Source organism: Brachionichthys hirsutus, chromosome 2, assembly GCF_040956055.1.
Source record: "Brachionichthys hirsutus isolate HB-005 chromosome 2, CSIRO-AGI_Bhir_v1, whole genome shotgun sequence".
Taxonomy (NCBI): domain Eukaryota; kingdom Metazoa; phylum Chordata; class Actinopteri; order Lophiiformes; family Brachionichthyidae; genus Brachionichthys; species Brachionichthys hirsutus.
The window spans coordinates 10,975,106-10,990,436 of record NC_090898.1 but is presented as its reverse complement, the minus strand read 5'-3'; the positions used below and the strand labels follow the sequence as shown (position 1 = coordinate 10,990,436).

The following is a 15,331-nucleotide window of genomic DNA, read 5'->3' as shown; positions in this document are numbered from 1 at the left end:
AGTTGGGTAAAGAAATAGATTCATCACAGGTTAAAAAAAAAACAAGACCTTAAAACTAAACCAGCACGAATCTGACAGGATTACCGAATCGTAATTTACAAGTGTAAACAGTTTTTGAGAGACGAGTCTAAGTCTGTGAACTTTAACAGCGATTGAATCGGCTGTAAGGTGAGAGCTTTTCCGCTCAGCTAGAACACGAGTGACAAACTAGAGGAGAATAAGATTAAACAGTGCAATCCTGAAGACCATCGCGCTAGTCTGACGCAGAACGTTGAACGGAGTGTGTAAGCCGATGCCATTTGAGGTAGACAGAAACCACGTCAGACCATAAGCTTTCAAACTGTCTGAAAACCAATCAAAAGCGTCAAAGACCTGCGATCCACTCGTGCACGAGACTCGTGATTCCACCTGAGACTGACCGCGAGCCACTGAACCACGCTGGACCGGAGGTTTACGGAATGGAGGAGGACGGGAGGTTTGGAACGGTCACCACGTAAAAAGGGCATTTTAACGAGTAGTCGATGTTTCACGCCAACATGAGTCATAAAAGCAGAAACGACGAAGGAGCATTTAAATATCTGCCATCTGATATAACCGTCTCAGGAACTTCCAGCCCACTTTCACACGTTTCCATCCAAACAGAAATCCCCAATTCCAGATCTCAAGCCCCGTTTAACAGTCTCACATTGTTCTAGAGAATAGATTACAAATATATATATATACTATTGATTTAGTGAATTCCAGTGTATGTATTCTCTGTTTTTTTTCCCCAAGTTTAAAAAGATCTTGTTCATCACAATGCAAGCTCTGAGGTCTATTCGCTCACTCACTCTCACAGACACACGGATATATATATATTTATATTTATATACTAGAGGAATAGTTAAATGAGAAGTTAGGTAAAGGGTAGAATTTAATCTGAATGGAATTCACTCAAAATGAGAAGGAATTCATCCGTTTCCTCCCGTTTCCCTTTTGAGGACACTATTTGAGAGATTTGGGAAGCGCTACAACATCACACGACTACTCAGAAGCAGGTAGCAAGTTTAAAGGAAGAGGCGGATTAAAAACAAAAAGGCCTGAACCTGTACAAGGTAGAGATGGGCAGACGATGGGCAGACGATGGGCAGACGATATACGATATGAGAAATGCACAAAGTCCAAGAGGGTTAGAGAGAGAGAGCCGAAAGACCACCAGATAAAAGGGAAGATCCCGAACGAGTCATTTAAAAAGGGGATCAGCGCTAAAGCAAGACGACACAGCGGGTCACTGGGGGGGGGAGGGGGGGGGGGTAGCTGGGGAGAAAGAAACACCATTTGGTCTGGCTCGATTCATCGGTACACGAGGTGAGATATGGTGCCGGATTTGAAGTTGAGCTGATGGTTTGGCACGAAGCTGTGCTGCGGATTCTTCCGTGTGCAAACGTCCTTCGCGTACAAGCCGACGCACGAGTCACACGACACCTTGGAGCAGTTCACGCAGGTGTGAGAGGCGCCCGGCTTGTTGCAAAACCCGCACCGCGATCCACCCAGGCTCATCCGCTCGCCGCTGCTGCTGCCGCCGCCTCCCTTCGGCGTTGTCAAGGCGACGGACTTGCTTGGGTATAGCTTGGCAGACAGGAGGGGCTTCTCTCCCATCTGGGGCTGAGGGTGGGGGTGCGAGTGTGAATGGGTGAGAGTGAGAGGGTGCGGATGGAGATGGGAGTGAGCATTGGAGTAGACGGAGAGCTTCTCCTTGACGGGAATGTATCCGTCAAGTCGTGGGGATTTCGGGTGGAAGTCCTGGAGGCCGCAGCAAGGGGAGGGGTCCACGTCGTGGCAGGCGGGACACAGGACCACGTCGCACCGCTGGCAGGACGCCATCGAGGTGCAGCCCAGTCCGCAGCCCTGACACTTCACGCCGCCGTGGCTCTTCAGCAGCCACCCGTCCCTCACCTCCCGTGGCTCCCTGGACGGCGGTCGGGAGGGGGTCTGCCTCCCTCCGATCCCGACTCCGCCCCGCTCCGTGTACAAGTCAATCTCATCCAAGGAGGACAAGTGGTAGGACGTGTACGCGTCCGCCGGGGGAGGCGACTGGATGGGAAAGAAATCGGCGACCGGGCTGTAGGACGGCGGCGCTGCCACCGACAGGAGCGACGCCGAGGTGCTGGGCCGGATGATCTCGTCTTTCATGTCCTCCTCCGCGTCGACGAACAGAGGCTCCTTCCTGAGACTCAGCGAGGCCTTCAGCACGGGCTTGCTCGCCGCCGCGTGCCAGTGACCGGCGCCGTCCGTAACATCCACGGACTTCGAGGGCCGGCTGCCTCGCCTCAGGTGGTGGGCGTGCGGCCGCTCTATATCCAGCGGCCGCACGGAGAGCCGAGCCATATCTGCCCCGAGGCTGTCGCGTCTGCGCAGCGCCTCGGCGCAGCCGGCCGCGTCGTCCCGGCAACCTCGGCGGAGGTCCAGGGCCTCGAGCTCTGAAGCCGACCCGCGGGCCAGAGAGACCACCTCTCCCAGGAGACGGCACTCCGCCTGGGCGAGGAAGAGCTCGAACGCCATCTGTCGGAGGTGATTGGCGCCGCCCGGGTGCTCCTGCAGACGGAACTGCGAGTCGTGGTCGCAGGCGTAGCCGATGGCGCGCAGTAGAGATCGCAGCTCGGCGTCAGAAATGGCGGCCTGCAGGTGGTACACATACGGTCCAGTGAAGGTCTAAAAGAAAAACGGGTTCATCTTCATTAGTGTCAAATACAATGCAGTGAGCAGAAACACAAACACTGATTTATTCCCCTTCATGGTTATGCTCATGATGACGTAACGCCGCCACCGGCTTATAGGTCAGAAAAAAACCACGCTAATAAAAGAAAGCAGCCACAAAACGCTCCGGGGTCTTTCAAAAGGTGAATTCTCTGCTTTTTGAGCGTAGACAGACCATATCCTGTTATCTACAGATGGATAAAGTAACCTTAACATGCTTGTTGTTGCAATGGCACAAAATAAATAAAATGGCATGGACACGAAAACGATACATCAACATCTTAAAGGCAACCGAACATTTGCTTTAGGCCGTGAGAATAACTCAGCTCACCTTTATACATCTGAACTCCTTCTTCCAGGGGAACAGCAGGAGGTTGGTGCAGATGCTTTCCAGTGTGTGGAAGGCTCTCTCCAGGCTCTTGAGGTTGCCTCCTCTCTGGCAGTGGAGTGAATTATCCACCACTTCGTAGAAGCGGACCATCCGGAAGCGCTGGCCCGGGTCCGGCTGATAGGCTCCGAGCAGGGCCGTCGCCGTGGAGAGTAAAGCCTCGCTGTTTCTGCGTCTCCCTTTGTCCCCCTCCGGTGCTTTATCGATCGACGCGTTTTCCCCCTCCAGACGTTTCTCCAGCGCCGTCACATACCGCCGGAACAGGTCCTCTTTTAGCTTGGCATCCATTATAAACGGCAGTCAGCTGCTACGCTTCTCTGAAAGAGCCTCACCTCTTTGAGCATATCCGGCATCAGGATGCCATTTTGGGGCGACATCACTTACTGCCACACACTCGACGTTAATAACACTCCGGAGAGGCGGAAGAGGAATGAGACTATGTTTCTACTCGGCAACACATCCTTTAGACGAGGAATGCTGTTGTCCGGGGTTTCCGTTGGCATGGCTTCGGACAGAGTCGACGTGGACGCCTCCTCCCAGACGTCTCTAGTAGATGAAGCCGGACGTATTTGGAGGTACGCAGGCCGCGTCATGCAAAGCGAGGTCAGGGTGAGCTTCTCTGTTATTGCAGATTCATATCTATTCCATTTCTTCTGTTTCGACAAGCGCAGGGTTCAAGGTCACTCGTCTTGGAGAGAATCGTGGTACTGCAGTTCTCCTCAGCCTTGTCCTCGCTGTAACGACAGAAAAATAAAAATATATATATGTAAAATGGAATGTATTAAATAAACAATCGGGGCGGGTTTCTGATTCAGTGCTACAGAAAATGCATTGGTAATGATTATTAAGAGCATTTTAATGCTATGTTTATCATAAGAGAGGACTATTTTTACACTTTGGTCTGAGCGGGGATTCAATTGTACCATAATGACCATTTGCCAAAATCGTCCTGCGCAAGTGAATATGTTAGCCAGCGGCACAGCATGCATGCAGATCAGAGCAGCCCGCATGCAGCTCAGAGCAGCCTGCATGCAGATCAGAGCAGCCTGCATGTAGATCAGAGCAGCCTGCATGCAGATCAGAGCAGCCTGCATGTAGATCAGAGCAGCCTGCATGCAGATCAGAGGAGCCTGCATGCAGATCAGAGCAGCCCGCATGCAGATCAGAGCAGCCCGCATGCAGATCAGAGCAGCCCGCATGCAGATCAGAGCAGCCCGCATGCAGATCAGAGCAGCCTGCATGTAGATCAGAGCAGCCCGCATGCAGATCAGAGCAGCCCGCATGCAGATCAGAGCAGCCCGCATGCAGATCAGAGGAGCCCGCATGCAGATCAGAGCAGCCCGCATGCAGATCAGAGCAGCCCGCATGCAGATCAGAGCAGCCTGCATGTAGATCAGAGCAGCCCGCATGCAGATCAGAGCAGCCCGCATGCAGATCAGAGCAGCCCGCATGCAGATCAGAGCAGCCTGCATGTAGATCAGAGCAGCCCGCATGCAGATCAGAGCAGCCCGCATGCAGATCAGAGCAGCCCGCATGCAGATCAGAGCAGCCCGCATGCAGATCAGAGGAGCCTGCATGCAGATCAGAGCAGCCTGCATGCAGATCAGAGCAGCCTGCATGTAGATCAGAGCAGCCTGCATGCAGATCAGAGCAGCCTGCATGTAGATCAGAGCAGCCTGCATGCAGATCAGAGGAGCCTGCATGCAGATCAGAGCAGCCCGCATGCAGATCAGAGCAGCCCGCATGCAGATCAGAGCAGCCCGCATGCAGATCAGAGCAGCCCGCATGCAGATCAGAGCAGCCCGCATGCAGATCAGAGCAGCCCGCATGCAGATCAGAGGAGCCTGCATGCAGATCAGAGCAGCCTGCATGCAGATCAGAGCAGCCCGCATGCAGATCAGAGGAGCCCGCATGCAGATCAGAGCAGCCCGCATGCAGATCAGAGGAGCCCGCATGCAGATCAGAGGAGCCTGCATGTAGATCAGAGCAGCCTGCGCTGATTTCAGTCAGATCATTAGACATACAGTAAATGGATCTGAAATATGTTACTGCCGCAGATAAGGGATCCAACTCATCGTTGAGTCGCGCTGCCAAAAATTGTATCCATCACCTCAAACATCCGTTTAGCAAGCTAGCGTGGAGACACGTAGCTCACATCACAATGCGTTATTATTGCGCATCAACCGCAACTGAATCAGTCGGTTCACAATAAGAGAGAAAGAGGCTTTAAAGACAGTACGTAGGGTCGTTCCTCGTGAATGTGAAGCCAGAAAAAACCCGATACTGTCACTGGCGTAACCCCAACCGAGGAAAAAGCTAACCAGTGAACGCCCATTTCAGCGCAGCTGCGCTAACTAGCTAACAATGCTGTAGCTCGCTAGGGCGGTCCAAACACTACATATGAATATTTGGTCGATAATAAAATAATTTATCGTAATATATCCTGCCATTGTTGACATACTTTTAGACAGCCAAACTAAGTTCACCTTCGGTCAAAAAGTAATATAGCTTCCTAACCAAAGAACACCGCCACCTGCATATCTTACCTTTAACAAGTGCTAGCATTGGCTAGCTAGCTAGCTACGCCTCCTCCTCAGTTGTTGGAAACGCCCATATTTTCAACACGCATGCGCGTATTTCTGACAGCTCATCAACATCTGGGACCCACGTGCCGTTTGAAAGGAGTCCGGGCAGGGAACACCCCGGACGCGTCGCCAGCGCATCGCCGAACCACATTTGAAATCTACTCCAGCGCTCTGTCGTATCATCGTGCCGGAACTACATATCGGTCGTACCGCAGCGCCGGAACAACATTTCCGTCGTACCGCAGGACCGGAACTACATGTCTGTCGTACCGCAGGACCGGAACTACATGTTTGACGTACCAGAGGACCGGAACTACGTGCCCCATGAGCCCAACTACAATGACAGATACTTGTAAATAGTCCACTAGGCATACGCCATTTTTTGCCCTCGCACCGAGTTACTTATGGAGATGGCTCGTTCTGTCTCTTAACACAGCGGCGGAACGCCCCGTTCATTCGACAGGCTGTAAAAAAAAAAAAAAAAAAAAAAAAAAAAAAGGAACGACGCTTCTTCGCCATTAAACGCAGACCTGGTGACGTCTTGCAGAAGCGGGTTGGGGGAGAACTAGCACGGTAAAGAAAAGAAATGGCGATGCTCGGAGGATGTAACTCTACACAGCACCAGAAACACGTCTCCGCGGGGAGCAGCGACGTGTCAGAATTCGTCTGTCCAGTCTGTCTCGAAATTTTCGAGAGCCCCGTAACTACACAATGCGGCCATACGTGAGTTGTATTTCTTTTTTTTCGTCGTCATTTCCTCAACCGTGTCTGTCGGTAGCAAGTCATTTGTACGAAGACAAACATGTCGGAGGAACGCTTGCTTGTAAAACAAACCACTTGCATGTGTCTGCACTTGTTAAGGCCTTTTGGTTTTTCTTTTTTCTATAAATGAATATGTGGCAGGAGCGTTACCAGCTTGTGAAATCAGTTTCAGTTTTGTTTACATGAAAACGGAGGCCTCTACTGGGAGTTGTAGTTTGGGTAGGTATTGTCTAGCGCCGTGGAGTCATTTAAAAAGACTACAACTCCCGACTCCCTGTATATGCAGGAATTTTTCATTGATTTTTCGGGCCAGAGAGTTTCTCTTCTTGTGAATAAAAACACGTTGTTGTTTTTTTTTTTTTTAATGCTAGCCTATAAATAGCACAGGCTCTATTTTTTTGTCCTTGAAATTAAAACTAACACGCGTCATTGTCTTGTTTCTCATACGCTGACATTATATTTCTTGTCAGGTTCTGCCACAGTTGCTTGCAGGAGTGTTTGCGTCCGCAGAAGCCTGTTTGTGCTGTATGCCGGGCTGGACTTGGCCACTGGACTAAGGCTGCTGACCTTGAGGCCCTCATCCTGACATCTGTAGCATCTTGCAAGGGGTGTGGAGTTCAGGTGAGTCTCCTGAGTGCAAGTCTGGCATGAATATCCAAATGACTTGTGAGCAGCATGTGGATCACAACCACCAGGGCCGAGGAGATGACTCGCATACAATGTGATCACCGTAGAAGAGTTCAAAATGCTAATATTAACAAGTCCCCACTATTCAGGTTGGCCTTTCTCAGATGAGGATCCACACAGCTGCCTGTTCAAAATTTCAGGAGTACATTGAAGAAGGCGTGAGGACCACCGCCCAGACTCAGCCTGCCATCATCAGGTCTTTGTTCACTCTGTAGAGAAAATGTAGTTGTGAGTTGAAAGTCAAGGTCGCGAAGACAGTTCTGATCCTTAACCTCCTTAACATGCTGTTAAATAACTATTTATTTATCTAACTCTTTAGCCGCCACAGTAATGACAATAATATATTCAGTTTTGATATCACTTTAAAAGGTTGTAACTTTAAAATCGTTAGAGATAAAAAGTATGAGCCAAAGTTTGTGATGGGAATAAATTAACACATCTAATAATGTGGAAAAGTTATCACGCAGGAACAAAGATAATCGATACAAAATCAAAGCAAAACCAAAAAACCACCACCTTGTCTTGTCATGGACATGCACAAACCAAAAAAAACAACCGAAGTGGACAAGATAAAGAACATTCCCCGAGTCAATGCCGCGGGAAAGACGTCACTTTCTGGATCAGCACTGGACAGCTCCATGTATTGCCTATGCAGCTGTCCAGTGCTGATCCTGACCACTAACGTGATCAAGGTGACTCTAAATTGACCATAAGTGTGATTGTGAGTGATTTCTTTTTTTTTTTTTGTGGCCCTGTGATGAACTTGAAACTTTTCCAGCATATATTCCAAAGTCAGCATGTATAGGCTCCCCCTCCCCCCATCCCCATGACAACCTCAGTATTTGTGTTTCTTTCCCACAGTCCAGTGCCAAATCGCTACACCTTCACCTGCCCATACTGCAACTGCCAGAACCTCGACCAGGACAGCCTGATTGAACATTGCACCTCTCATCATGCTCGAGATGCACGCCAAGTGGTAGGAAATTCACCACAAGCTCCTGCTCATCGTCCAGATCGAGCTACAGTTAAGTTGTTGATGGATGTTTTATTATTTTTGACTCTGTTTCTGTCCAGGTGTGCCCCATCTGCGTCTCAATGCCTTGGGGGGACCCCAATTACAGGAGTGCTGACTTTTTCCAGCACCTGAAAATCAGACACACATTCTCCTACGATACGTTTGTTGTAAGTTTAGGCTCGAAACATTATCTGAAGATGCCTGTTTTCTACGTTAACTTACTGGACCCGTTTCTCTCTCTCTCTCTCTCTCTCTTTACACACATGCATTTGCAGGATTACTCCACAGATGAGCACACAATGATCCAGGAGGCTCTACAGCGTTCCCTTTTGGACAACTGAAGTGTGAGAAATCCGCTAGGCAAGGAATCCAGCGATGTGAAGTCTCGGGAAGACCAAACACACTGTACCATCTGACGTGAGGAGGGGTGGTACTGTGTCACTAAAAGTAGTCCCTTTCTCGTGGACTGAATCTTGTTGCTATCGATCTGTAGGTTTAATATTGGAACAATAAGTCACACAATATGGTTTGAAAAAAAAGCATGTTGTACTCAGATTTAGAGCGATACTGTGTTTTTGGTGTGAAACTCTTATCCTCCACCCCCAGTTGAGTCTGTAGACTTGATAGTTTGTTGAATATCTATTAAACTATGTTAAAGGGATCTGTTCATCGAGGACATAGCGTCATTTAGCGAAGAACATCCAAAGTTGTAATTTAATTATACTTGATGTTATAAGAGGGGTTGACCACTAGGTGGCTAACTATTGTCGGCAGATAACAAACTTCACGCTGTGAAGACTTCAACTCATGTTAACAGTATATAAAAGTACATTCAAGGGGAATTTTGCATGTTTTCTCTCAGAAGGGTTGAGGTAATAATTTTCTTTTTAATACTTTTTGGTTTATCAGATGCTGGGAGCTCTTGTCTCTTTACGTGTTTGTTTCTGGATGAGGCGTGTATGTGTGTTCATTCTATGTAGAGAGATCTACTCTAAATAAATAATATGAGGGGCAAACAAAGCCAGATAGGGCTGTTTACTTTATTGTAATGTTTATCCCTTATGTCTTTGTGCCTGCTGGTAGATCTCGTTTCTGACTTCCAAAACTCATAGGGCTAATAGTTCACCTGGTGAACCGAGGGAGGCGAGGAGGAGCTGGTCAGCGTGTCATAGATCGGTCTCTTCTGTGATTTACATTTTTGCTGAGAATTTAATTGCATGTTTATGGCCATAGGGGGGCAGTAGAGTTCCACCGCCCTCACACACGAGAGCAGCTGCCCCCCACAAGCCTCCTGGCTCCATCGCAAGACGTAATTCAACACAGATTTCATTCTATAAATCTGCTTTACTCAAGCTAAGCTTTTTAACTGGATTGTGTTCAAATGCAGCATACAAAAATGCCAGTGATTAGAAACCCCTGTTTTTGTGAGGTTATTTGTTCTATTTCTAGCAGAAAACCCACAACTTTGCTCTTAGATGGCTGATGAGGTGACCTGACTTAATGTGGTGAACTTCATAAATCGTGTCCTTGATGCTTCATCTCAGAAACTCTGTTTGTTTCTCAGGCTTTCACAATTCCTTCCATCACTGCCAACAGTTCAGAAAACAAATAAATCGACATAATTATTGTTCGTATGCTTTTAAATTTGATAGCATGTGGCGTAACAAGCATGCGGTTTACTTGCTTGACTTTTCTTTCCTTCTTTTTTTTTTCTGGATGTTTCAAAATGTTATTGTTACATCGTTGTTTTTCGCTGGATGATTGTCACAAGTCAAACATTGTAATGCAAACCTTCACAGTTAGGTTGCATTTGTCCTCTACCGATGGGTAAATTATACATTTGTAGCCTTTGGTGCCACTTAGCCCTAGTTCTTCATTTAACACTCTAAAAAAATGTATTTGTATAAAGCTCTTAAGTATAATGATCAATTCTTTTTCTACATATCGCATTATTTTTTTCTTTGGTCAGACCGACTGTTAGCTGGTGCTAAATCCTGATAAATTAAAGCTCTTTAATTATTTAAACCTTTTGCCCAGGAAATGAGGCGTAGTGATTTATACATGTGTGTGAGATGTGTTGGGGGGGGGAAGGAACAACATTTACTCATCTGATGGATCACCATGGTGAGTGTGTGTGTGTGTGTGTGTGTAAAACAGAGAGCAATTAAAAGGAAAGTAATGTGTCGGGGGCGTCAATCAAAAGTCAGGATTTGTTCAGTTATGATCAGGTTAGGTACAAAAATGTGTGCAAAGGTATAGATCTGACGAGACTGATTGGATTTTAGAACAATGTTATAATAGCAATGTTTTTTTCATGTTTGTCTAAGTTTATGATGAAATCCAGACCCTTCGATGTGCACCGTCCACAGGGAAAGGAACCGTATCATCTTCATTCTGTCCTTTGTGGTGTTCTAAATGATATTACACTTTCTCACCTCGCCTAACGGAGAACTTCTTAATTTATTGTGCATCCCCTTTATTCCCTCCACCCCTCAATCAGGTTTTTGCTCCTGGCGGATCGAGGAGAGACGCTAGCTGTGAGAGAACTAACGAGATACTTGAGCGCTTCTGGGCAGGAAGGAAGTGGAACTGGAAAAAAAAAAAAACATGGCAGGGAGAAGTCTTTCTTGTCTGTTTGGTGGCAGAGCTAAAATAAAATGAGGGGGGGGCAAGGTGGGGAATAGGAAAAGGAAGAGAGGAAAAGAAGTGAAAACAGTGAATAAAAATTTCATAAAGTTCAGGCTGTGGTTTCTTTGATGCGAGCGATGGTGTGTGTGTGTGTGTGTGTGTGTGTTCAGTCTGGAGGCTCTGTGGAGGCAGCAATTAATGCTACATGTGCCCACAAGCACACTGAGACGTTTTAGAAGTGTGTCGCACCATCATCCTACCCCAGACACCCTCCCACCAGTCTTTTGTTTTTCCCAGTGTGTTGTAAACCTTTTGCTTTCACCTAATGTAAGCCTTTTGAAATGTGGCATCCATCAGGACCCGACCTCGAGAAACATCTCTGTCGCTCTCACTCGTTTTTGGTTGCAGTCTGTTGGCTAATTGGTTGGCAGACGTGCATAAAGAAATGGATTTCTTCCTTGTTAAGGACATTTCAAAAACATCACAAAGCATATTCTAGCTGGATGAGAGGAAGAGGGTGTACGTTCAAGTCATGCATTTGTCATTGACTGTGTTCCATCTCCTCGTGCTTGCAGTGGAAGAACATCTAAAATACTAACACATAGAAGTTGAGCTACCAACACAAAATGCAATGACATTTGCATGTTCTTGGTCGTGGGAGGAAGTCGGAGAACCCGGAGAGAACCCACACACACACGGGGAGAACATGCAAACTCCTCACAGAAAGGCTGCACGTCAGATTCGAACCTGTGACCTCCTTGATGTGAAGCAATCCAGATCGCTACCAGTGTGAGCATCTATAAACACGCATTAATGCTGACTGGTAGGTCCAGGGTTTTCCTTTTTACACAGCATCCCTTTCATTTTGGGACGCAAACCCAAATCACGTTTGTTGTGTTTGCATAAAGAGAGAGGCTATCGGTGATGTGCAGTACAAACATGTTGTGTGATGCACAGGAAGGGTGACAAGTGATAGGAGCTCCTCAAAAGCTTTGAAAGGGGGGGGGGATGTCAGAGGAGCGCTGGGAGTTTGTTCACTGTGAAATTCCTCAAAGTCAGGAGAAACAGGAAGAGCGGGAATCCTGCCACCCGAGCACTGCAGCTCAGGCAGACCGGTCCTCAAATGTTTGAACACAAGGTGCCAGTGGGCATCCCTGGGATCAATACTTACCAAATGCTCTTCCGCTTTTAAATTCTCAACAACCGACCCCCTACCTCATCCACACACACACACACACGCTCTCTCCTAATGTTGCTCGCCCAAGAGCGAGACGGCTTAACTTTGATTTAATTATGCCTGCAACCAACTTGGCCCTGCATCGGCTGAAGTGAAAGTTACACACCTTGTGTGGGCGCATCTATTTTGGTGAAGCTCTTAAACCTGACTCCGAGGAGCATCATTCGCAGGATACGCACTAGTTATCTTTACTCTTCAACAGTATAATGCATCAATTAAATGCAATGTGTGTGTGTGTGTGTGTGTGTGTGGGGGAAGGGGGGGGGGGGTAGTAGTGAAGTAACTCGCTGTTCCTGCAGAAATATTCTCCTGGTAGTGGAGATGAATATGAAGCGCACTGATACGACTATCTGGAGTATTGCTAATCATTGCTTCCTTATTCTTTTATTTATTTATTATTTGACAACCTGTGCTAATATTTGAAAGTTAAGCCCTCTAAGGTGTAAACAAAAAAAAAAGGTGTGTGTGGGAGTCCCTGGTGTGAGTCTGTGTTACAATGGAACAGCAATGGATCTAAATTTTACACCCCCTCCATGCGCCCCTGTAGACCACCTATCGTGTGTGTGTGTGTGTGTGTGCGTGCGTGTGTGTGGAAGAGAACAAGGCCTCAGGCTATTTTTCTCCCATTAATTTTTCCATTTGAAATCATTCCTCAGTGGGTGTGCATGAGGGAATCCGAGGATGAGGAGGAGGACTCGAGTGTGGATAACCTCACGGGTTGTGAGGGACAAATGTTTGTAGCAATATTAATGTCCAATAGGGGAGGCAATTTCACTTTCACATGGATCCTCATGTTCTTCCTGACTTTTACCTGAACTTCCTGCACACTGTTGTTTTATAACAGTTACGAGAACCGATGATGACAGTCACATGTTCTGCTTTGACCCTGCCTATCTACAGATACAGATTGTATAGTTGGAAGGTCCATGCATGAACTCCAAGTTGAAAGAAAAGTTGCTTCTAGTACTCTAAAAACGTTCTAGATAAGCCGCTGATGTTTAGCAATGCTCTTCAGTGGAGAGATGAAGTGAAAACGTAACTTTTCTGGTGGAGGAATAAAGAAGCACGTATCACACCCTACCTACAGTAAGACGTGCCGACGGCTTGGAGGTTCTATGGAGCTGCTTTGCGTCCTTAGCCAATGGAAACCGGCATGTGGAGCATAAGAAGGATTCTATCAAGCATCAGAAAATCAGAGGAGAAAAGCTCTCGCCATCTGCGAGGAAGTCGAGGCTTGGTCGTCGCTGGACAGTCATGATGGGCCTCAGAGGAAGTTGTCTGGCTTTAATCCGATAGAAAATCTCTTTTCAGGATTTGAAGAAGGTAGTTGCAGCATTCAAACCTGGGAATATTACAGAAGCTGAGGCCTTTTCCCAATGAGGAATGGGCTAAGATTCCTTAGGAACGTGACTGGAAGCATGCACACAATTGAGAAGACCTGTTGACCTCCATTCCGCCATCCTACCCCCCCCCCCCCCCCCCCCCCATACATACATAAACACGCACCTCCTCTAACTTCGCCTGTCCTCTTCGAGGCGCCTTCAATTTCAATCACTCCTCTCCAGCCCGCTTTCCACGCCATCGTTGTTTGAAAAAGTGCCGGCGCTTGCTAATCTGTCAATCAGACGTTGTCCTGTTGTGGCGATGATGGGGGGGGGGGGGGTCCGTGACGGTGGGCTATGCACCTCCAGCGGCCCGCGGCTCTGAGCGGCTCGATGATTAACCAGGCAGGTAGTGAGTCAAACTGCTGACAGCAGAAACACACTGACAGCTGATTTGGAAGACAATGGTCCTGCTCCCTCTACTTAACTTGTCACAACAGTCAAAGCGCCTTCTCCATTAACTTCTGACGCCCGTGGAGGAGATGAATGGAAACACTTGTTTACCGCATTTCCCCTCACTGATTTATGATCTTGGTATTTGATTCGAGGTGCATCAGATCAGATTCAGCAAGCAAATGGTGTCAATAAAGTCGAGTAATATTACCGTGAATTCCTTCTCAAGGTAGATCCTCTAACCGTGGACGCAGAAGGAGACACCAGACAGCGTCTCCTTGTCTCTCAGATTAATTGTCCAACATTTCCCAATTATTAACCACCCCTGCAGTGTACCATTCATATTCAAGTCTGTTTACTTCCCTTCACTTCCTGTGCTTTGTGTCTTGTGTCTTTACAGGTCGGAATGGATGACGCAGGCAGATCTGTCAATCAGAAAGCAGCCCCCCCCCCCCCCCAAACACCGGTGTCTGTCCGGTACCCCCCCCCCCCCCCCCCCTCAGCTCAATGAGTAACTAACCTGCAGGTATTGAATCAAACTGCTGACAAGCACATGGAGGGGAGTGGTGGGGGGGGGAGGTGGCAGTTGTGTAGGTGGATGGATAGAAAGACAGAAGAGGAGGGGAGGATGGAGATGACAATGGCATCATTTTAAAGCCCACCTTCGTGACGTAACCTTTAACTTTGCAAAGAAAGATGGGTCTCTTCCCCGTCCATCCAGCTCCGTGTGTTCCTTTTTTTTCTTCTCCGGCCCATTTCTCCTTCTGACTCTCTAAGTGGCGTCCTTTGATGGGCTGTCCCGCTCTCATCATTTCTCCTTAGACAGATGAGTCCTGTCAGCGCCGCCGTCACTGTCCAGCTAAACATTAATGACTCTCTCGCCTGACGAGTGTTAGCGGGGCAGAGGAGAGGTGAAAGGGGGGGGGGGGGGCTCTGGACAAAACTAGGGATGAAAAGGAAAACTGATGGCTTTATCTGCCTGACAGATTCTCCGTTGTCTAGCTGAACTTGTGTATATGTGTGTACCATCAGCAGATTTTCTGCCTCAGCATGATGGCTTTATTGCCTGTTTTTCCTCCCCATCTGAGGAGATGGACCTCTTTGTATTCCCATTGCCCCTCATCCTTCCTACTTTCATTTCTGACATTCCGCCAAGCATCCGTGTGTGTGTGTGTGTGTGTGTGTGTGTGTGTCTTTGTGGCTTGTGTGTTTATCTCTGCTGCTACTTATTTAACAGATTCACGTGTGTTTCCTTTATATCCTCATGTGCATATCTTGGCCAGGGCATCCTGGACTTTGATGCTGGCAGGTCACAGGGAAGAGTCATCCCAGAGGATGGAGAGGGGGGGGGGGGGGCTGCTAGTGCAGTCTGCGGTTCAGCCATGTTTAGTTTCCTCCACGAAGCCAGCATCTGGAATATTTTTTGACTCCATCATTTTTCCGTGGTTCCTCTCCTTGCGTCCTCGCCTCTGTGGTCTTGTTTTCCATACTCTTGTCTCCATCTCCTTCTTGCGCTCC

The 15,331-nt window shown here is 47.9% G+C and overlaps 2 protein-coding genes across 2 annotated transcripts; one reads left to right on the top strand and one right to left on the bottom strand.

The window, feature by feature from the left end:
* Positions 1–1,332: 1,332 nt before the first annotated feature.
* On the bottom strand, positions 1,333–3,412 carry spata2 (spermatogenesis associated 2). The gene is made up of 2 exons (XM_068752840.1): positions 3,068–3,412; positions 1,333–2,691 (listed from the first exon to the last, which is right to left on the bottom strand). Exons 1-2 carry the CDS (start codon positions 3,410–3,412, stop codon positions 1,333–1,335), a joined length of 1,704 nt encoding a protein of 567 aa, XP_068608941.1.
* Positions 3,413–6,035: 2,623 nt separating this feature from the next.
* rnf114 (ring finger protein 114) lies at positions 6,036–9,201 on the top strand. The gene is made up of 6 exons (XM_068746395.1): positions 6,036–6,432; positions 6,942–7,092; positions 7,248–7,354; positions 8,020–8,134; positions 8,233–8,340; positions 8,449–9,201. Exons 1-6 carry the CDS (start codon positions 6,296–6,298, stop codon positions 8,512–8,514), a joined length of 684 nt encoding a protein of 227 aa, XP_068602496.1. The 5' UTR covers positions 6,036–6,295; the 3' UTR covers positions 8,515–9,201.
* Positions 9,202–15,331: the final 6,130 nt, after the last annotated feature.

Coding starts and splice junctions, on each gene's coding strand:
- spata2 (XM_068752840.1), bottom strand. CDS start 3,412: ATGGATGCCAAGCTAAAAGAGGACCTGTTCCGGCGGTATGTGACGGCG. Junction 2,692..3,067: donor AGGAGTTCAGATGTATAAAG/GTGAGCTGAGTT, acceptor TTTTTCTTTTAG/ACCTTCACTGGACCGTATGT.
- rnf114 (XM_068746395.1), top strand. CDS start 6,296: ATGGCGATGCTCGGAGGATGTAACTCTACACAGCACCAGAAACACGTC. Junction 7,093..7,247: donor GCAAGGGGTGTGGAGTTCAG/GTGAGTCTCCTG, acceptor CCCACTATTCAG/GTTGGCCTTTCTCAGATGAG. Junction 8,135..8,232: donor CTCGAGATGCACGCCAAGTG/GTAGGAAATTCA, acceptor GTTTCTGTCCAG/GTGTGCCCCATCTGCGTCTC.